The following is a 23,014-nucleotide window of genomic DNA, read 5'->3' as shown; positions in this document are numbered from 1 at the left end:
TGCCTGCACATTGTGCACAAAGTTTAAAAATCTATGTGACACATTTAACATACCAACTGTTATTCAAATTCCCTCTTTTACTGACAGAATAACTGAAAGGCAACCTCATTGTCATTAAACTGAAAATCAGTGCTGAATATAATTTATTAGAGACAGACTTTGCAACAATTAACTATACCTCTTCACAGAGACAGTTCTGGAAAATAACAGGAGTGTAAGAGTTGGCCAACAAACCATCAGATTTTACTCCGATACCATTTTAACACTGTCTTTAAAAGTAGTGAGCATAGACAGTAACTACAGAAATCCCAGAAAAACAACCATTATTAACTATTCAATAACTATTTTGTTGTCTTTCTGTAATTTACTTCATAAACTGAAGAGTTCCTCAATCCTGTGGTTAACAAGCATAAACTGTGTAAAGTTTACTGTTTTAAACACTTCAAGAGCTCATGAAGCATGACTTGTAGCTCCTCCAGTATGAACCTGCAGCGGTAAAGTTCTTAAATTACAGCCTATTAAGAGCAAAGGTTGAAATTTTAATAAAGTGTTTTGTGGGGTTTGGGGTTTTTTAAATGAAATTACTCAAAAGAACAAAAAAAAAGTTTTACATTAAGAAATGCCATAAAGCCTCAGACTTAGTGAAAGAGTATATATAATGCAACACTGCCCACTAACATAAAAGGACTTCATAGACCAAGAGGAAGGACACCATGACAAAGACACATGCATCTACAAGTTAAAACTATTTTCAGTCCTCATGCTCTGGAAAACAAGAATATTTCAATGTTACATGTGATGGTTACCATGGGTTAAGACAACATTGTCAATTAAAATCAGTTACATCAGACTTATCTGGGAATGTTCTGGCTTAAGAATTAGATGTGACATTTTGAAATTTGCTTTTCTGGCTGGTCTAAGGACTGCAGAACAGCAACAGTTTATCCACAGATAAATCTGAAGTACATCTTTCCTGACCTGCAGAACTCAATATATCAGAAAAGCCAAAAACTGCTGAAATACCATCTCATACATTAATTATTAATCGTTTCACTATTATATTTTTCTTCCCTCCCCTGCAACTGTTTGATGTATCCATGGAGACTCTGCAGGGTAAGGACACTTTTCATTACAAGTGAGTGCACTGTCGACTTCAACAAGATAATGATTTTATATTGGATACTCTTAGTAATACTGCAAAGCAAGTTTAAAACAAATTACAAAAAGCAACGATGCTTTCGAATTGGCTACACAAGGCGAAAAGTTAGACCACTGTTTTACTATACAAGAACTGAAGTTGCGATAGCAATCATATGTTGTATTGTTGTGTATTTTCAAATTCCCTTTCTATGCATTGCAAATGCTTCCATAATATTATAAGTTAAGAGGTACAAAGGTTTTTTTAAAGACATTTATATCTTTTCATTAATTCATAGTGATACTGACAAAAACATGAACATCAGAGGTAGCTGTTCACATTCAGGTAAAAGACAATGAATTTTTAAAAAATAACTGAAACATGAGGACAACATTTATAACACATTTATACTGCTTTTTTTCAGTGCCATGATTGGATATGACCAAGGTGAAAAGAGACCATGGCCAGTGGTGCAGGGAAGCAAAGAAACAATGCAAAGGTGAATCTTGACAGCCAGGTGAAAGTAATTAGCAATTTTTTTTTTAATCTACTGCTATAGTATGTCAAAGATCTTTGATTTTGAGTTCTTTTTCCACACTTAATTTTAAAAATATAATTTCAGCTTTTTTTTATTCCAAAGCAAGAAACTAAAATAGAAAGGCTCTCTAACAAACAGGGACAAAAATCAGTCCCTTTTAGCTATTGTAGTTCTCCAAAAATTTATACTAGCATAGATGACAACAGAACTGCATTTCTCCTTTGTCTTCTAGTTTTTATTTTGTAACTGGTTTCACCACTGTTCTTGAAGGGAGTAGAAGAGAAGGGCAGCATTAAGTCTTGTAAGGTAAGGGAGTTTCCAGATAACATACATAAAGCTGAATGAAATCCTTCTTGAACTTATATCTTTAAGCATCTTTTAGTATGTTGGTTAGCAGCTGTATTAAGAAGAGTCACAACTTTGTCACAACCTTCTTGTAACACTGAGGAGGTTCTGCCTCTTAAGCTACAAGAATTCTAAGGAAGGCAAAATATCTGTAGGCCAACACTACCCACTTGTTTTTTCTTTTCCTTTCTCTCATTAGGGTGGACTTGTGTGTCATGCTCATGGAATATTAAAAAGTGCATGGACTATTAAATTCAGTTTTCAGCAATAAAATATTATTACTCCATGTAATGCGATAGTACCTGGCAGATCAATTTTGGAGGAGGACTATACTTTTAGATCCTATTTAAAAAAAGTTTCTGTTTCCAAAATTCTACAATCTGATTTGAGCAAAATAGACATTCCATGAGATATATATAGATTTATCTGAGCCATAAGGCAAATACAGTTACCAAATGTGGGCACATGCCATAGAACTAGACCCTCTTTACCAGTTTTTAAAGTACAATGTTTTTTCAGTTACAGCTGTGGGCACTATTCCTACTTCTACCATTAGTTTGATATATGCTATTAAAAGAATGGCTATATTTGTCTACATTTCAGTTTTCTAATCTGCAAAATTACAACACTTGCTCACAAAATACCTATGACAATTCATTAACAATTAAGCAGCAATTTTAAACCCACAAAGCTTCCGCCATTGCTGTACTGCATGCCAACAAAATACTTTCTATTTTCCTATAACTAGTTGGAGAATTTCAGAGTCTACTATTTTTATAACATCAGAACTTTGATTAAAATAGTTCATAAGAACTACAGTATCAGAAAGAGAGTCCTTTTAGCAATGTAAATTCTCTATAAACAAGAAATTCTTCACAGAAATCACCATGCTGTAGCCATATGCTTGTTACACATTGCATTCCTTCGCTGAATGTTCAAGAGGATATTTTTTTAACATGCTTCTCTGACTACACCACCATCGCACAGTAAAGTGCATTATTAGAAACTGCGACATTACAGGATGGTTTGCCACCTGTTAGTGCTGTTGTAGTGGAATCTGTGGAAAGCTTAAGGCCAGCTGACACACATTTACAAAAACACATTGGCAATTCTGACAAGGCACAGAAATTACTTTAAGGAAGAGAATAAGTGATTTCAGGCTGCAAGAAGAGATGGGTGGAAAACAGTAGATTATTTTTTTAATTTAAACATTGTTGTTAAAGCAATGAGTATAGCAACCAAGTTAATCTCTCTCGGACAAAGCCTAATAGACTGTTATCATCAAGATGACTGTCAGGATACAGCATAGAACCATAGAATCATTAAGGTTGGAAAAGACCTCCAAGATCATCAAATCCAAACGTTAACCCGACACCATCATGCCTCCTAAGCTATGTCCCGAAGTGCCATGTCTACTCATTTTCTGAACACCTCTAGGGATGGTGACTCCACCACCTCTCTGGGCAGCCTGTTCCAATGCTTGACCACTTTATCTGTAAACAAGTTTCCCCTAATATGCAATCTAAACCTCCTCTGACACAACTTGAGGCCATTTGCTCTCATCCTATCGCTAGTAACTTGTGAGAAAAGACCAACACCCACCTGTAGAGAGCAATAAGGTCCCCCCTCAGCCTCCTCTTATCCAGGCTAAACAACCCCAGTTCCCCTAGCTGCTCCTCATAAGACTTGTGCTCTAGACCCTTCACCAGCTTCATTGTCCTTCTCTGGACACACTCCAGCAACTCGATGTCCTTCTTGTACTGGGGGGCTCAAAACTGCACACAATATTCAAGGTGTGGCCTCACCAGTGCTGAGTACAGGGGCACCATCACTTCCCTACTCCTGCTGGCCACACTATTCCTGATACAAGCCAGGATGATGTTGGTCTTCTTGGCCACCTGGGCACACTGCTGGCTCATGTTCAGCTGGCTGGCAACCAACACCCCCAGGTCATTCTCTGCCGGGCAGTTTTCCAGCAACCCTTCCCCAAGCCTGTAGCATTGCATGGGGTTCTTGAGGCCCAAGTGCAGGACCCAGCACTTGGCCTTGTTAAACCTCATACAGCCATCCTTGGCCCATCAATCCAGCCTGTCCAGGTCCCTCTGCACAGCCTTCCTACCCTTGAGCAGATTGACACTCCCACCCAACATCCACAATAGTAGTATACATTACAACAGAGTATTTGATGAAAACATGAGCTAGAGTTTCTATTTTCTTTGTGATTTTTATTCTTTCCAAGCAAAGGGGGACTACTTTTGTTTATGAATTTTGCAGACTTAGTGCCAAAAACCAGAAACACTACTTGTCTAAACACAGAATTATTTGATGGTCAAAATATAGATCTTTTAATCATCTCTTCCAAAAACTATATTAGACATAAATCAGAACGAGTAGTTTTATTCAGTGACAATAAAAAGAAAACCCTAAGTTATTAAAATGCTAATTTCTGCAAGACATCTCACTTACAAATTTGCCTAAGGTCCTTTAAGGAGAGCATAAATTACAGCTTTAGATTCAATCAGGACACTCATTGTTTTCTCTTTTAAATGTATATGAGAGCTATGTCAAATAGTTGTCCTCATGCATTCTTTATTGTTTTTCCTTAGGGCCATTATCAGTTATGGCCAGGCTAGAGTTTTCTGAATTGATGGAATTCTAGCTGCAGTAGCAATTTATATACCTATTAGTACCAGCTCTTGAAGATCTGTGAGAAAGAAAAACTATACACGTTATTTAGATCTTAAGCAAATAAAAACATAAAATAAACACATTCTTTGTTTCCTGCTATTCAGATACATGTCACTAAGCTAAGCATTTTGAAAACACTACCAGAGCTAACTTTAACTTTCCATTATTCACGCCAGTGAAGAATAATAATCTGAAATCAAACCTTTTCTTGAATCAGCCTCTGTAGATGAATCCCACATGACAACATTGCTGAAAACATGGTGAGCATGTACTGCTGAATTTTGCATATTCCATTTGCCAAGGAATTTAGTACAGCTGTTAATCCCACTTTTTCAATAACACTCTGGAAAGCATTAGGTGAATAACGAGTGATTCTGCATAAAGCCTACAAAAGTGGAAAAAAAACCCCACATTGTTATTTAATGGGATTGCCTCCTCAAGAAAAATAATGGAGAATAAAAACAGGTGGTGACTTTTCCAATAGTTTAGGAATACAGAGAATTCATACAGTCCCATCCATAACACAAATATTAGGGGAAAAGGCTACTTATTAGAGACCTGGAATTCTTCTAAATGTATTGCCATACACTCCATGCAGTTGAAACCAAAATATTTGGTACATCAACATCAAACACAGTCACATTACTCTTTCCCTTTAGAGAAGAACAATGATGGAGCAGCATAGACCATGTTTGAGTCTTTTATCAGCACAGAATATAGGTAGCATTAGATATTACTGTACTAGAAAAGGAGCACAGAGAGCAGAAAATGCAGAGGTGGCACACACCACAGAAATTCTGGTCACCCATAAAGGTGGGCATCTTTCTTCTCTCTCTCTGCTCATGAACCATAATCTGATACATAGCAGTTCACTATCTAAGGTCTATCTTTAGATCTAGGTACTATTTTAGATCTAGAGACTTGTTAAGGAAGGGTGTTTATATAGTAAACACACAAACTATTCTCCAAATGGTTGATTTACAAATATGAGTGATTAAAAGAATTTAACAGAAAATGCAGACACTCCCTGTACTCTAGTGAAGTGAGCACAAATCTGTTCAATGTATACTAACTTATTACTTCATAATAAACATGACCAAATGACTCCAGAGTGGATTAATCTCCAAGCCAACACAACTTTTCCTTTTGATACCTCTGCAAATGCGACCTTCAAGATACTGTAATTCTATTCAGATAAAGAAAATAAGACTCTTTAGACATTTAAAATTTCATTTTCTTTGGCTGTCATGTAGCGTTAGGATAGAAAAAGAGATTATGTCAATTATTTGATTCATGTGAAAATCTGAATTGGTTTTAGGGGAAAAACTTTGAAGGTGACTTTCTTCTGTGAAAAGTAGGCAATATTACCATTTCTTTGTTCTTTTCAGACCAGCTATATTAAGAAATTGTTGCTTACTTGGTGTGCATTCAATAGTGAGGTCTAATTTAAGAGAAACTATAGTCAATTACACCCACAGAATACTATCATCAGAGAAAAGCTTTCCTTGTAAGCGCCTCAGAAACTGCCCATGTCACCAGTGCCCTTTGAAACGTTACTCAAAACACACTAAAAACCATAAAAATAGGAAGGCACAAAAGACAATAAATCAAGAACTTATGATTTTTAAAGAGACATTTTATTGATGCCATTCATCTACTCTGTTCCTGTTCTTCCTTGTCCTTTCTGCTCCAGGAACCATATCGATTGCAGCCTTTTATTTTTCTTCTGTTTTTTTTTTTTTCCCCTCACCTCTTTTAAAACAGACACTCAATCTCAGTTTCTCAGTACAGCATGCTCTGTTTCCCCAAGGATACAATCCAGCCCTTCACCTCTAGTCTGAGTTCTCAAAATGAGTGGGCAGGAGGTATGCGCATTCACTAAACGTATCCTCAAGGGTCGTATTACCAGTGAACTGCTGGGACCTAGGGACAGACTGTGTCAAAGCAACATGGAGCTAACTCACTGTGTGATGCGGTGCATGCAGATTTCCTGGTGCCTTAGCTGTCTGCTACAGACCTCTTTAAACAAGGGGGGCCATAGCCACAGGCCACCAGAGAACATCTAGGCAAATCTGGTAGGAAAGACATGGCTGTCTTCTAGGATCATACTGCAGCTTTGGAGACAGCAGGAAAGCTCCAGCCCACCAATACCCAAGGGGAGAAGCTTTAACCTCCCATTAGGTTGCATATCACAGAGTGCTCTGCTGTATGAGTGAAACCAACACTTCAGCAGAAAAGCAGAAGACAGAGTTTAACGGGGGATAGAAAACAAAGTATCATAAATCACTTCAGTAGATCCAGTATCTGGAATGAACAGATGGAGATAGGTCAAAAGGTGGTAGGAGCGGGAATTGGGAACCAATGATGGGAAGAGGTAAGAACAGAGCTCCCACCGTCATCTCTCAGCAGTGGTCTTGGAACAGGCAATGATCACAGTGAGAGTAAGGCATTGACAGAGCCTCTCCTGAAATTGGCTTCTCTGTCCTTGCTTCTCTGCACAGCCTTAACCAGCACCTTTTCTCCCAACAGCTCTAGCTCTAGCACCACGATCCTATCGATCCCTTCCAACTTGAGATATTATATGCTTCTATGATCATCTGTGCCCTACGGATTCCTTTCCAGTCTTACATGCCATATGGTGGCTCAGTAACATTCACCCTTTCAGGACGTACTCCATGACTATCTCAGGTTTGAGAATTAATGCATTAATGCATCTGCAATACCCAAGAATCTGAAAGAAACTATTCAGCACCAGTTATTTAAGGAAAAAAAAGAAAAACAAAACCATACAAAAACCCCCAAAAAGTCCCAAAACATTGTATCAAGCTTTCCCAAATTAGTTTCCACTTATGTAGCTTATGCTTTGTTACTCCTCCTCCAGCAGAAATACTGATCTCTTAAAATCAAAATTATACATTATTTTTAAAAAAAAACTAAAAAATTCCAGTATACTGGAAAGAAAATATTATTCCTGCTGCTGAACTTGTCAGAATGTCACTCCGACATCTTATAGAATTATTTCTTCTCTGAGACTAGCAAAATGATAAAAAGATATAGCTTTCCTACAGGCAAAATCTCTGATATTTACTTGGGGCATGTTGGACTCCTAAGTGAGCAAACATACTGAGACACGGTCCCCGTATGCCACCTCTGACAGGCAGCACAAGGTAAAGTGTAATTTCTTGACTCCAGAGGCTGAAGGCAGAGAATCTTCTTGATAAATTTTTATTAGTGATTGAAATAATAATAAGTAAAATTCCATAGTGCCTTACTGCTGATATACTTTGGAGACAGCCTGGTAGCTCTAGGTAAAGATAGGACACATGTATTTCTTAACAGAAATTTATTTTTACATGTGAATATAGATGTCACTCAAGAATAAATTCTTCAGGATACATTCAAACAAGGCAGGAATGACTGCATAATAAACAGGACACTGATGATCTCAATTTACATGTTCTTGCAGAATAAAAATGCCTCCATATCTAGAGCAACAATTTAATGAAAGTAGAAACTGTACAGTACAATATAGTCGGAGAATACATAAGTATTTTACTTTAAAAATTAGTATGTTACTGAAATGCCTTTAAACTACAGTTGGTAAAAGATCTGCGTGCATTAGATTTCAATATTGATTTTTTTTCTAAAGTTAAGATTATATATCCAAATACCCCAGCAGTATTAATACATTACCATGATTTATATCAGGCACTAGGTAATAAATCCAACAAATAAGTTCACCCTCCTATTACTTTAGTTTTTCACTACAAAGCAGCAAAAGAATTAGATACACCTTAGTGTATCCTGCTTTAGAAGCTTCCTTGTCCAATTCACTACATATTTGGTTCTTTTGATAAAGAACACAATCCCCAAAAGAGTGGAGGGGAAAATCCAGGAGTACATCCAGATGCCAGCACGCTTTTGTGAAATGGTCTGTCTGGAGGAAGGAGATGGAATCAGCTACATGGAGAGCAATAATTTCCATAAAGATGAGAAAAACAAGAAACAAAGCAGTCGGACCAAGAATGTAGAAGAGTGAATGTCTCTTATTCTTGCAGTCTCCTCCACTGCTCCTTTCACTCAAAGCATTCCAGTATGTTAGTCTGGTGCAAGCCCTACCTCCAGCATGACTAAAACCTCAGTAATTACACAAGGGAAAAGTATGACCTCCAGTAAGCCTACTATCTTCACAGGAAAAAAATGTTAGTTGGGAACAGGTTGCTTTGTTGGGTTTTTTTGGCTTATATTGTCCGTAGGTACATTTATACCACAGATTTGCACAATATGTTGAAGAAATTTTTGCCTCAGCAGACCGCAGAGTGCACACACAACCTGGTTGTCTTTTTATAACGCTGGCCTCAACACCAAAGCATGCACTGCTAAGGAACTTTGACAGAGAAAGTTAATAAAATGATAAAAAGGCATCTATCTTAATTAGATTGACAACCGTCATTGAAAGGATGTCCCACAAATCAGCTAAGTTTCTCTAGGGAATCCTGGTAATTGCAGCTATCATGACCTCCTAAAACACACTGCTTTGTCCTAACATATGTCATCTATAAAAGTAGCTCTTGAGGACTGATAAGCTTTGACAACTAAGTCTTTGAATTTGCATTATAAAGGGAAGAAAAAAAACAACTCAAGAGGTAAGGGCTTGGGAAAAACAGTATCACTGCAAGTCTTATGAGTGCAAACCCAGGAGTGCCGGATGATTCAGTTTTGAACTACAGTATAAGTATGATAACTTACTATACATGTCACCACATTTAAATCGCTGGGTGAGCAAGAAGCCCATAGAGAGCAGGTTGCTCTATCACAGCTGCAGTGAGAAGACCTGAAGGAACTGAGGAACTCAAAACCTATGATATTTTCAATCTCTCTCACTTGGAAGAGACCAGACAAATGCCAGCACTGTTCGACTGAACTAAGCAATTTAAAAAGCCCCATTGACTAGTGAGTAGTGGTAGCCATCAAAGGACACAGAAAGAAAAAGGGAGGGGAAGGAGTAAACTAGGCGACAATAAGCTCTTCAGGTTTTAGCTTCCTCTTAAAACATTTTTTCCTACCTTTCAGATAAGATGCATGAAGATTTTCTTCTCATTAGATGCTATGGAAAAAAAGCAACTCCAGTAGTGCTTAAGAGAGGCTGGCTACCCATAGCATAAGTATTATGACAAAGAAAAGATTTCTCAGTAGTTCACCTCAACCTTACAGCCTTGGAAGGATCAAATGATCCAGGATCTCAAAACAGGCTGAGGATAGAGAGGGACAAAACACAACCCCCTCTTCTCATAGTCACTGGAAACCTAACCTAAGGGTGAAGTGTGCAAACCATATAGCACTGATGATACTGACCTCTGAGCCCGCTGCTACAAAAAGGTGTAGTGAGTCTGCACTGATGACAAGTGTATTCTTGAGAATCAGAAACATAACTTCTGCATCTCAATGAGCAGGAAAAAAGCTCTTGCCTACCTCAAGCGTAGTATTGTCCAAGAAGAAACTGACTAAGAAGATTGAAAAAAAACCTAAAAAGCCCACTGACATTTCCTCTGGTGATCTTTCTTTGCTCAGTGTCTGAATGTAGTTCAGACAGACTGTTCCTCTGGGATATGTTGCTCACTGTGACACACAAAACAAGTGTAACCGTCCAACTGGCTGCTACAAGTGCGGCAGCTCTGGAAGCCTGGTGTAGGAGTCAAGGGAATAGTAAATACTGAAGAAAAGTTCTCACAAGTGGATAGCAGAGAAACAGGAGGAAAACTTCAGGACAAGTTGAAAAAGACAAAAATAAATAGCTATGATCTAGTAGCAAAAAAGTAACAACTGCCCAGTCTAATGATTGACAAGAACTGAAAGGACAAGATACAAAACATCCAGTACAGCAGAAGTAGTGGTAGGAGAGAAGATTGAGGGGACTTATCTAAATAGTCAGTAAGTAAAGGAAATCATAACTCTAATCTCCAGTCTTTCACCACATACACAGTCATGATGTATGCATAAAATGGTAAAATCTCCAAAATAGCCTTTCTGAAAAAGCAACCTACCAGCCAGACTCACAAGCAGGCTTAAGCTATAAATGTTCTGTATAAGTTACACATATTTTACATTTTTAGACACTGACAAACCACTACCCATAAATTTTCTAAGACTAAGTTTTTACAAAGAATTTCAGGTGCCACAGAACAAAGGCTTCTGTAACATGTATTTTACTAAATAAGTTTACTGTTATAAAAAGCCAACCCTTTTCCCAGTTTTTGACCAGTTTATTTCCCAGGCAAGATTCTGCCACAAATCCACACTGAGGTAAAGGTTTAATACATATATTTTTTATAGTTTATAGTTTTATTTCTAATTAAATTACCATTTATCTCTTCAGCTACACTTCAGATACATTTTTAATTCTGTCTTTTATTACTTCAATGCTAGATGTGTCTGAGTGTATACTGCTGCAGTAACATTACCATTTTCCATCTGGGAAGCCAACTCATTAATGAGCCTGAGCTCTAGACAGGAAATGACCGTCCAGTTATCACACTTCATTTAAAGTAAGTCAACTTATTGTTCAGTTCTAAAATCTTACCTGTATTGGTGGGAAGGATTTTGTTTTGTGAACAAGAGATATGGTTAAACTCACAACCCTGCTAAGTATTTTCTACCGCACAAATCTTTTTGTTCCAAACCTTCTGCTTGCATGTATGAACTCTGTCTTATTATCATTCTTATTAACTCATAAATTCAGGGCACAGACTAGCCCTGACAATTTTATAGAAGTAACATGATAATTTCAAGTATGTTTCCTAAGCAAGTCTGGGGTAAGAAGAATAAACATTTTTCATGTAAAACATAATATTAAAAAAAATCAATTTTGCAATAATTTAATTGATTCTTTGAAATATTAATCTTTTCAAACATCATTTATCACCAGCATAAGAAAACGCATATTCCAGAAAATAATGAATCATAAGGAATTTTCATAAGCATTGGACTGTAATATGTGCACTTTTCAATTTCAGAAAGTTTGTAAATATATTTTGATGTAATCGGAACTATAAATACACATATATAGAGAAAACATGCACAAAAATATTGCAGTTTTGATTCAGAATGCTTTTTGAAATAAACCCCTAAACGTTTCTATATCACAAAAGGAAATTCCTTACCGAAACAGCAGTTATCTTCAAAGAATCTATTGTAGAATGTGTGAAAAGGTACCACAAGACAGGTCCAATTTCTCCTGTAATAAATCCTTGTGCATGGCAAGAGAGAGTAGTGCAAACATTTTCAATGATCTTTGCTGCTAAATGGTTCACTACCCGGTCTTCCTATAGGAAGGAGAGGAAAGGAAAACTCATATGCAAATGTTTCTGATTTCTTTTTAAACTACTGCCTATGCCCATGCTTTATGCCATTTATATTATCTTAGTGTGGTTTCTAATTTTGATACTTGCCAAAGTCGTGTCATAGGAAACCTCAACTTGTGTCAAAGTTATGTTTACAGATCCTACTTCCCCCCACTTTCTCTTCTACTGCAAAGAAAATTTAATACCAGTATAATTTAATAAAAATCTTTCCATTCCAAATGATCACCCTCAATTAAATGCAGTCACTGAAAAATTAGAAGGTTTTGTTGTTAGAGGTCTTCTGTGATCAGTGCTTTATGGATGAGTGTCAGTGTATCAAAACTCATCACTACAACAGGCTCTGAATAGCAAGATTGAAATATACAGTTACATTAGGAAAAATAAAATTAATTACATTAAACACTCTTTATTCAGAAAAGCCAACAACCCCCTGGGACAAAGAAAAATCCTTTTTGCAAGTCAAGTTATAAAATAACTCCCTTCTCTTCCTCTTTTGAAACAGACAATCCTGACTAATGTTTAAGATAAACCATTAGGTCCCAGGTACTATATCAACCTAAATTTCCATTAGGGATTCTGAATCCTTCATATTTTTAATACTAATCAAATAATTTTAGCTGCAAAATCATCTGTGGAAAGCCACTGTACATGTAGCTTTAACAGCTACCTAAGACTGTTCATACTACAATGTCTCGATGGACTAAAAAACCATCATGTTAGGATAATCACAAAACATCAGCAAATCCTGAACACCACATGGCAGCAGTTCTTTAAAGAAAACTGTTGCTGACTCCATTGGAAGCTTAACTTAACACAGATTGCTTAAAAGCAGAGTCTGTGCTTTCTCTCTTCTCTCCCTCACCTCCTTTCTTTAGTATCTTCTTTTCCCCACTCTGCTTTCACTTGAAAGCAGAGTTTTACCTTAACAGAACTGGAAAATCTATTGATGCTGGTTTTTTTGGCAGTGCGTTGCCTCACTTTATCTCAATCTTTAACTATGAATAAGTGAAGTCTTTCAACAATGTCTTAAATGGCATTCTTGAGTTCAGCAAAGGTGAATTTTAATATAAGAATGACAAGCAATTTAATTTGTCAAGTCTACCTCATAGCCTGGCTTCACAAATAATTCATCATAATATCTAATTGATTTCTTTCTTAAACTGATCTCCACATTATCCTACTAACCTTTGGGTTTCTGACATTTAGCTTCACAATCGGAACCACCAACAACTGTGAGCAATGATAATGAAACCTTTCACAAAAGCCTTCCAGAAGGCAAGAACTTATACTTCATTAAAAATATATTCAATATCCACTCTTCCTCCTACTGACTTAGGTATTCTAAAATATAGACACTGATGTAGAAATATTTGGAAACTTCAGTATAATGCTGGTTTAAATTAAAAAAAAAACACTACACCAAAAAAACCCCAAACTTGTATTCATCATTTTCATGCTAATTCTTCCTGTTCTCCCAAAGAACTGCAGCTCTACTCAAAATACTTAAAAGAAATACCAAAGCCAGTTCCCATCTAAACCTGTTATACTCTTATAAAAATATCTACTGACTTCTGTGGTCTTCCTTGTGGTTTACAGCCATGAAACCAAAGAGGATTTAGGCTTCTCTATTTTTACAGGTTTTATTACTGCAATATATTGTATCATTTCAGTATATTAAAGACCTAAATACACAAACAGACATATATGCTTACCAAAATTAAGTTTCTCACAACTTTTTAGAAACTTGTGAATTTCAGTCTGGGTTTATGGTTTGTTGGTTTTGTGGGGTTTTTTTGTACAGCTAAGGCACAAATATATGGATTTATCAAACTACCTATATGCCTTAAAAACCCAATACATAATTGAAACGTTAATAGTCAAGTTAAATCTCTCATATATGAAGCAATTACTAGGAACACCAATTGGGACTCCACTGCTACTTTAAAAGCAGGCAGAAACATTTAAGTGCACTGAAATCCCATTGATAAATCAAAATCAAAGAGTTATACAACCAGTAATAGTTATTATGAATGTTAACAAATTTCCAAATGCAATTACAGCTTTTCTTCACAAAATTTGGTCCTGAAGATGTGCTTCATTTCCTTTCAGCCACTGCTGACATGAGTTATGCCCTGTGCTAGATAGTCCTGGTACTTTGGCTAGAAAAAGGTCATGTATCTTCACAGTGCTTTAAAAACTCCATGAGGCTGTCAGAGTAATTCCCTTTGCTGCCACCTGAGACTGTCCATCTCAGCTCCTATGGGATCTATTCCTGAGCACTGTCTAAGCAACATGACTTGTACCATTTTCTGCTTTATTAGCTCTCTGAAAGGGAAGCCTGACCTAAGCTAATGTTTGGCCTCGTAACTAAAGAAGTCATCTTGTCATGTTACCAGGACATAAGCTATGTTAGTGAACAGAAATAGATCTTCAAGATATGAGTAAGGCAGTTCCATATAACAGTTAGCTTCTGCCCATATCATGAACTGTATCAAATTTACATCTATGAACAGAACTGTATCAAGAATAAGTACCTGCTCTACTTTCACTGGGGTTAGTTTTCAACTAGTTTTATAAAATGCACTTAAAGTTAAAGCTCCAAATTTTCAGTCATGTTGAACATTGGCAGCTGTATCTCTTTCCAGTTAAAGTCATGGATGCTTAGTGAAAATGATCCCTGAGTGAGAAAGCAAATACCGAAAGAGTAAATAGATATAAACTGCTAAAAGAGTACTTTTAATCACATCTTTCTCTTCCAACTGTGAAAAAGAAAAAATGCAAATCAAAGAATCTACCTTTATTATTTGAAATAACTGAATCTACTGGATATTTTTATTGATTGTTAGAAACTTAACAGTGAACTAGAAGTTTTGGAGGCACTGAAGATACAGTCACTACGGTGACCAACATACTACCTAAGAATAGCATAATTTCATCTAAAGGTTAAGATAAAATATTTTATGATCTTTTTATATTATGCTGCGTATAGATACATACTCTTGAGTAAAAGCATAATGCTGATAAAGGCACATTGGGAAAACTGAAAAATTCACGAAGTAACACTGTATTCCATCATTATTCTAAAACAACATCTACACACTGCTTCCTTTAATCTAAAAAGACACTGTAAAAAGAAATTAAAAATGTAACTTAATGAAGTAAAGACTTATCATCCAAAGCATTCCTGATTATAAGAATTAAATCTTATTTTGGCAACAATATGCAATATAAAGCCTTCACAAAGAAGAAGGATAATGTAGAAATAAAAATTTTAAATACCTTTTGTGGAACTTTTTTTTAAATTCTGTCAGTAAATGAGAGAATTGATGTCTAAAGAAGAGATTAAAGTGATAATGTATATGATTCAGAGCATTACTTTTATACTAGAGGCAATTCTGTCAGAAAACTAAAAAAAAGATACCTAAAGAAGAACTAAAAGTGAGAACATATATGATTCAGACTATCACTTTTATACTATAGACTGTCCTATACTTCCTGAGGAAATAGTTATGATTTTATTCTCCTGTCCTCCAAATTCTCCTTTTTCCTCCAGATTAACTCTACAGGAACTGCTCTGGCTAAGAATGTACATTATAAAGCATACCACCTTATATTATATATTGGCAATTATTTTTTACAGTTATATTTTATTATTGAAATTCCTCATCAGTTCAGAAACAAAACTCTCAGACCTATATCTTGCTCCCTCATAAAGGAAAAAGACTACATGAAAGAGGGAAATGTGTACTATATAGCTTACTGGCAAGCTCTAATTTATGAAAAATCTTGCTTACACAGTACCTTGCACATCCAAGAGACAGGAAGTTATCCTTTGTAACCTCATTCACTATTTCGGATTTAAAAGAATTCTTCAGGTGCCATGCTTTAAAATGAGAGGATTAATCACATTCTAAAAGCCATATACAGCTAATTAACTATAGTTGTATATATCCATTTCTCTGTGCAAGTGTTTTGCCTATATATTTTTTTTGTCCAGATTCTATGAAGTAATTACTAAAATTGTATATAATTGTGTACCTTATATTTGCATATCATTTGAAAGCAGAAATGGACAGCCACCAAGCACCTGAAAGCTTTTTCAACGGTTCCTCTCTGCTTCCACACAGGAAGACTTAAAAGGAGGCTTGCACACAGTTTCTGACTTTGCTGCCTAGTTTTAGTGAAGGACCTCGTCAAAGTGACATAATCCAGACTAAATCAGACAAGAAAAATTATAAGAGACATCAAAGAGTAGTTTGGGTATGGGAAAGATTATTAGTTCTAAGACGACTATCCGAAAATAAAAATGTTTAAAAGGAGGATCTAAAGGAAGGGAGGGGCAAATGTAAGGGAGAAAGCAGTGGAAGCAGAAAGGTGAGAGGATTGACTGGAACATAAGTGTGAAGAGGAGCACATGTAAAGCAAAAACTAAAGCTGAAATTTCACTTAGTTAGGATTAGGTTGAGCCTTAAATGTAGTAATGAAAAGCAAAAAAGTATATGCAGAGTCAATAAGGAGATTCAAATAAGAGGAAGGATGATACATTTGGGTGAAGCAGACAAGGGTAAGTTTTGATTAAACTAAGTGAAATAGACTAAAAGGAAAAGAGTAGCCACATTAGCATTAGTTACTTAATATTAAATAGGAATATCATTTCTGAAACAGAAAGTATCTTTCATGACTACATGATACAGGAACTGTAAGAACTAAGCATTTTAGCTGTAGAAATCAGAGACCCTGCTATCTTAGAGACAGCACACAAATCTTTAAAAGTTGAACTTAGACACAAATATAGATGCCTAGAACAAGCCCTTTGCATCAATGTTGGAAACAACTGTTGGAGAAGATTAGTAAATAAATACTGGAATATTTACTACATGTTTCCTGTCAGATGGCAACATTATACCACTACTAAACATGTCAAATTGGGCTTATCATTTACTTGCTTATGAGTATACCAATTTCCTTATTTTGACACATCACTGAACATGCCTGGTTTTTGCCTGAGTTGAAAATCAACTTCTATTTCAGGTTAACAACACTGAAGTGCAGGAAATCCGAACCTGTAATCTCCTACAGATAAAAGACTTCGCCAATCTTCTATTCCACCATCCTAAAACTCCTTTCACCTATACATACACTTTTTGTCACTGTTAAGATTTTCAGGCATAAGCTATGTGGAAATGACACTACCTGCATTTTCTGAACATTTTCTTCATTTATAGGCAATAAAAGGGACACACGTACATCTCAAATTCCTTCCTGTTCTACTGTTCTGTTTCAGAGGGCAATTCTGCTCTGATAATGACAAATCTTATAGAACTCCAGAGATCCAAGTACACTTCATAGTAGTTCATAATGAAACTGAAGAAGAGTGAATTTACCTTACAAAACACAAACGTTTATAAACTATAGTACTGAATGACATAAGTTGGTTTTATTTTCTTGAATTCTTATTAAATACATCAAATAAAGCTTCTTAACACATACTTAACACACTGTGGTAAGTCAGAATTTATTACAAAAAGTTACTTCGCCATTTTCATAAATGCTGAGACCATATACAAGTATTCACTCCAGAAAACATACTGATGTAAAATTTAATTAAATAAGAACATTTAAAATAAATTTATAATTCAATTAAATTTAATTATAATTTCTTAATTACTAATGCAAGAATGCAAAGCTTACTTACATGTAATAAATTGTTAGATCAGGGAAATATATTGAATAAATAACAGATGACAGGCTACAAGTATAAAATAAAGAAATACAGCAGCTAAGATCTTAGGCTGCAGCCCAAGAACATTAAGCACAGTGAAGGCAAATTTAGACATATTTTCAGGATTTTCACATCCAGTACTTTACTAGTGCAAGCAATAAAATTTACACAGAACATCATTTTAGTTTTAAGTCAGACCTTAAGAAATTCTAGACTCTTCATTTTAACTATTTCTGTTATCTGCTATTTCACAGCCGGATGCTGGGGGTGGGGGTGAGCGTGCTGTAATTCACACACTCCCCTACCACACATGCATATCAGCCACTAAACACTGTGAGCCACTCACTGCCCAGGCAAAGTGGCTCTATGCCTGCTACCAGAGCAATGAAAAAGTTGACTCACTTAAAAAAAGAAACAAACCAACCAATCACATTAGAGCCAGCGTGTTAGGTTAGCAGAAAAGAGCACTGATTTGAAAACTGGAGAGGTCTGAAAGGCAACAAGAAGGGTTTCTATTGGTACATCAGTAACAAAAATAAGACTTTGGAAAAGTGGGTTCACTGTTGAACAAGGAAGGGCCAAAGGACATGGAAAAGGCTCAGGAGGTCAGTGCCTTCTCTGCCTCAATCTTCACTGCTCTCAGGCATGCCATGCCTGCGTGCCAAATAGCAAAATCTGGGGGAGTGAAGTATACCTACAGGTCCAGAAGATGGAGGCAGAGGACACTTAAGCAAACTGGACATGCCTAAGTCCATTGAACCAGAAAGGACGCAACAAAAAGTGCTGAGGCAGTCAGTCAACATTGTTGTGAGGGAACACACATCTTCAAAAGTTATTGGTGATCAGGAGATCCGCCTGTTGAGTGGGGGAGCACAGAGGGGAAGCAAAGGGCAGGCCCACCCTCCAAAGGGCAAGAAGAAGAATCCCTAACTCTGTTCCTGGAAAAATTACAGATCAAGCTCTCCTGGAAGCTATTTGCAGGTACATGAAGGGCAAGACAACTGGTAACAGTTACAACAGATTTATCAAGAGCAAAAACTACCTGACCAATGTGACAAACTTTGGTTACGAGACAACTGGCTTAGTGCACTAACAGAGGCTGGTGGGTTTAATTTATTTCAGCTTTAACAAGGCTCTCCAGATAGTTTCCCATATTTAACCAAAGAGCAAAGACTTGGACTTAAGTTGACTAGAAGGAAAGTAGAAAGCTGATTGGACCACCTGACTCAAAGGGTTGTGATCAGGCAGTACCAAGTTCAACTGTGGTAGTTGGGGCTATCAAGGGTCATTATGGGGGCCATTAGTGGGGCCAATACTGTTAATCATAGCATGTCACTGATGACACAAGCTTTGCACAAGAGGTTGAATCAATGGAAGTTTAGGCCACCAAACAGAGAGATTTTAAGTTGGAGAAATGGGAAGTTAGAAACCTCCTGAAAGTTCTAACAGTCAAATGCAAAGTCTTACATGCAGGATGGAATAACTCCCACAAAGCAGTGGGGCAGAGAAGGATCTGGAGACTCTGCATACTGGGCTGCATTTCATATCAGTGCAGCCAGCTGACTGAGGAAGCTGTTTTTTCACCTATATTCTGAAATATGAGACTATTTGGCCTACTGTGTCCCAGTTTAGTTCCCCATTATAAGGTGGACTTTGACATCTGGCAGTCCAGAGGTGGGCCACCAAGATGACTGAGGGCCAGGAGCACAGGCTAAGACGGTTAAGTTTGTCCAGCCCAAAGAAAAAGACACCTAAGGATATAAAGGGTGTTTTCCAACATCTCACAGATCATTTCAGAGAAGATGGCACAAGACTTTTCCTGGAGACACCAGTGAAAGGTACTTCCTTTCAGGAGGAAATGGAGACAAGTTGTAGCAAGGGAAATCCCAGTTAGCTATAAGGAAAATTATTTTTCACCATGATAGCAGTTTCGCACTGAAACAGGCACAGAATTTGCAGAAAAATCACCATTGGAGTTACTTAAAGCTTAAGGTACCCTGAGCAACCTAAGATAACTTTTATGTCGAATGTAACTAGAAGTTGGCGATGTTTTGACAGGAGGCTGGACCACATAACCTCCAAAGGTTCGAACTAAATTTTTCTTACTATTTGCTTCCCCTTACAAACAAAAAGATACAAGGCACTTGATCTTGATTTTCTTTACATGAGACCATAGGTTGTGTTTTATTCTCTGTGGAAAAGGCTATATGAACATAACTAAAAACATTAAACATGCTATAACATAACATATCTGGCAATGAATTAAGAAGCAATTCTGAGCATTAGGGATTTTTTCTTCCAGTTTTCACCTTGGTAGCACCCTGCTGATCTCACTTTTGAATGTCAACATCTTTCTTGTACTGGGGAGCCCAAAAGTGAACACAGTACTCCAAATGTGGTCTCATTAGTGCTGAACAAAAGGGGAAGAATCACTTCCTTGAACCTGCTGGCTATGCTTTTGCATATCCCCAAGTCCCTTCCTGCAGAGCTTCTTCCTAGGGAGCTCGTACTGTTGCAGGGGGTTATTCCATCCCAGAAGAAAGCCCTTGCTCCCACTTTTGTTGAACTTCATGAGATTCCCATCAGCCCATTCCTCCAGACTGTCCTAGTCCTTCTGACTAGCACCCCTGACATCTAGCATATTGATGCTGCTCCTCTCACCAATCTGGTGTTATTCAGCTGGAGAATGCAATTCAGTTGATTCCTCTGGTCATTACTGAAGACATTAAACAGTATTGATCCAAGAGACACTGCTAGTTATTGGCCGCCAGCTGGACTTTGCATCACTGATCACTTGAGCAAATTTTCCTGCCCACCTTATCCTCCATTTATCCAGTCCATATCTCACTAATTTGGTGATAAGGGGAGTATGGGAGAGTGTGCCAAAGGACTTCCTAAAGTCAAGGCATACAACATCCACTGTTGTCCCCTTGTACATAGCACCAGTCACGTCCCCATCATAGAAAGGAATCAGGTTGGTCAGAGGGCTGGATCATACAACATACAAGGAAAGGCTGAGAATGCTCTTCAGCCTTAAGAAAAGAAGGCTCACAGATGTTATTGCTGTCTACAACTATCTGATCAAGGGATAAAGAGAAGTTAGAGACAGATGTTCTCAGAGGTGCACGGCCATAGGACAAGAGGCAATAGCGACAAGTTATAACATGGGAAACTGCAATCATGTATAAGGAAAAACTTTTCTACTATGAGGGTGGTCCAGGCATTGCCCAGAGAGATTGTGGGACCACCATTCCTAGAGACATTCAAGAGTCAAATAGACATGCCCCTGAGCAATCTGATCTATTTAGACCTGCTTTGAGTAGTAGGTTGGATTAGATGACCTCCAGAGGTCCATTCCATCCTAAAGTATTCTATAGACTTACAGCTGCAAACATGTTTTAAAAGAAATCACTGAGACATTTGGTTATATTTTAAGTCAGTCTGATGACACTGCACAGATGCTCTCATAAAACTTCATGAAGTAAAATTTTGTGTAACTTCTGCTGCTAAACATTGTGAGATCTACTTTTTCACTAAGTAATGCGATAGACTGAAGAGAGTGAGATACTATCATCCTGGATGCACCTACTTCAGTAGTCCTACTTTTACGTGTTTTGAAACAAATATGCAAAAGGGACACCCTAAATGAAATTGAATACTTTAAAATCTTTCTCCCTCTGTTTTTCCATCTTTGTGCATTCTTCTTCCACCCCTGCATCTAAAACATCTGGCACAAGAACTTGTTTTATATCTGACTATTCTTTCCTTAAAAAAAAAACCTCTTGCAAACAGATGCCTAACAATAATATGATTTTAACCATCTAGTTTTAGGTGCTGCAACATCATTTTCCAAGAAAGATGGGTGGCTGATTAAGTTATGGAGGATAAGAAGAGGATTGCTACAAGAGTGGAGGAAAAAGGCAGCAAAAGAAATTGTAAAAGTTAATAATAGAGTGTGGTAAGTTTCTCTCTCCATTTCCATATGTTGTGAAGTACTTTCCATGTTCCTAGATATTTTTGATTCTTCAAATGGTGCTGTTCTGGAAAGCTGAGTCTGCTACAGCTGAGACAGAGCGATTTGTATTAGTATATTTGCACTGTATCCACACAAACAAGCATGAATACTTAAACTCCCTTACAAACTTCAAGTATCTTCACAAACAGAAAGTGTAGAGATACACAGCTGTGCTTGGTTAGCCTAGACATAGCTTTAAATTTACACTTAATTAAATTTAATTCAAACTATTGCATGGGAAATATATTTCTATTTTGTGTTATTTTTTCAAGAAAAATCTATCAAGATAAATTATTAAGAAAATTTTGACATGTTTCAGGACTAAGAAGATACTTTGTTCTCTAGGAATACATTAGTGTCTTATGGATGTCTTGATTTAGCTTCTCTACACTGAATATTCAGAAATAGCAAATCTTCCATTACTAAATTTATAATTAAATAGATTCTCACTAATGTGCCTTAGAATGACATCTTAATCTAATTTATGAGCTGGAAATGTTCCACAATGTACACACAGTTGTGTGTTCTTGATCACCTGAAGGTGTGAAGATGTTAAAATGCATCTAGACTCTTCCTCTATCAATCACAATCTGTAGGCAATAAATATCTCAAAAAAAGGAAAAAAAAAAAAGGCATTTCTCTTGCTTCCCCCCCTCCAGCAACCTCCAACATGTTTTCTGCCTTGAGAAAAAAAAAAAAAAGTCAAGTGATCTCATATAAACAGTAAATGCCAACCCTCTACTCAATTCTTTTCCATTTTACAAATTGGAACTATATGCATGTTTTTCTTCCCTTCTTCTAACACAGATAAGTCATCACCAAGAAAAATGAAGAATACAGCGTAGCACATGAACGAGAATAAAACTAATTACTACTTTTCGGCCTCAAAAGAATGCTAACTACCCAGTAGGATAATAGTTTTCAAAAACTGTGCACCGGTCACTTCAAAACAGAGAGTAAAACTTGCTCAGAGATACACTGTATGAAAATCAAATTGCAAGAGTACAAATTGTCAGAACATTCCTCAAAAAAAAGCCATAGCATTAATAAATTCCACATTTATTAACAGTAGTCTATATTTACTATCCTATTTGCATAAAACAAGCAGCAATACATAAATGTTGAATGTAAAGAGAACAACACTGCATTTTTGCATTAATCTCCTGCTTAGGTCATGGTCTCATCACGATTATTTAAATTCAAGAGC

At 36.8% G+C, this 23,014-nt stretch overlaps 1 protein-coding gene across 8 annotated transcripts in view; it reads right to left on the bottom strand.

The window, feature by feature from the left end:
• Window positions 1-23,014, bottom strand: part of ULK4 (unc-51 like kinase 4) — a 250,315-nt gene that overhangs the window by 174,047 nt on the left and 53,254 nt on the right. For 7 of the 8 annotated variants that reach the window (XR_010371656.1, XM_064444057.1, XM_064444056.1 and 4 more), the window contains 2 exons: window positions 11,870-12,031; window positions 4,912-5,094 (listed from right to left, as the gene is read on the bottom strand). Coding sequence is in view for 7 of the 8 variants with exons in the window: in XM_064444057.1 (XP_064300127.1) it covers window positions 4,912-5,094; window positions 11,870-12,031 (345 nt within the window). In the remaining variant the exon portion in view is untranslated. The remainder of the gene's footprint in view (window positions 1-4,911; window positions 5,095-11,869; window positions 12,032-23,014) is intronic. The other variant, XM_064444060.1, reaches the window with a different exon arrangement.

This window comes from Phalacrocorax carbo, chromosome 2, assembly GCF_963921805.1.
Source record: "Phalacrocorax carbo chromosome 2, bPhaCar2.1, whole genome shotgun sequence".
Classification (NCBI taxonomy): domain Eukaryota; kingdom Metazoa; phylum Chordata; class Aves; order Suliformes; family Phalacrocoracidae; genus Phalacrocorax; species Phalacrocorax carbo.
This window is presented reverse-complemented; position numbering and strand designations above follow the sequence as displayed.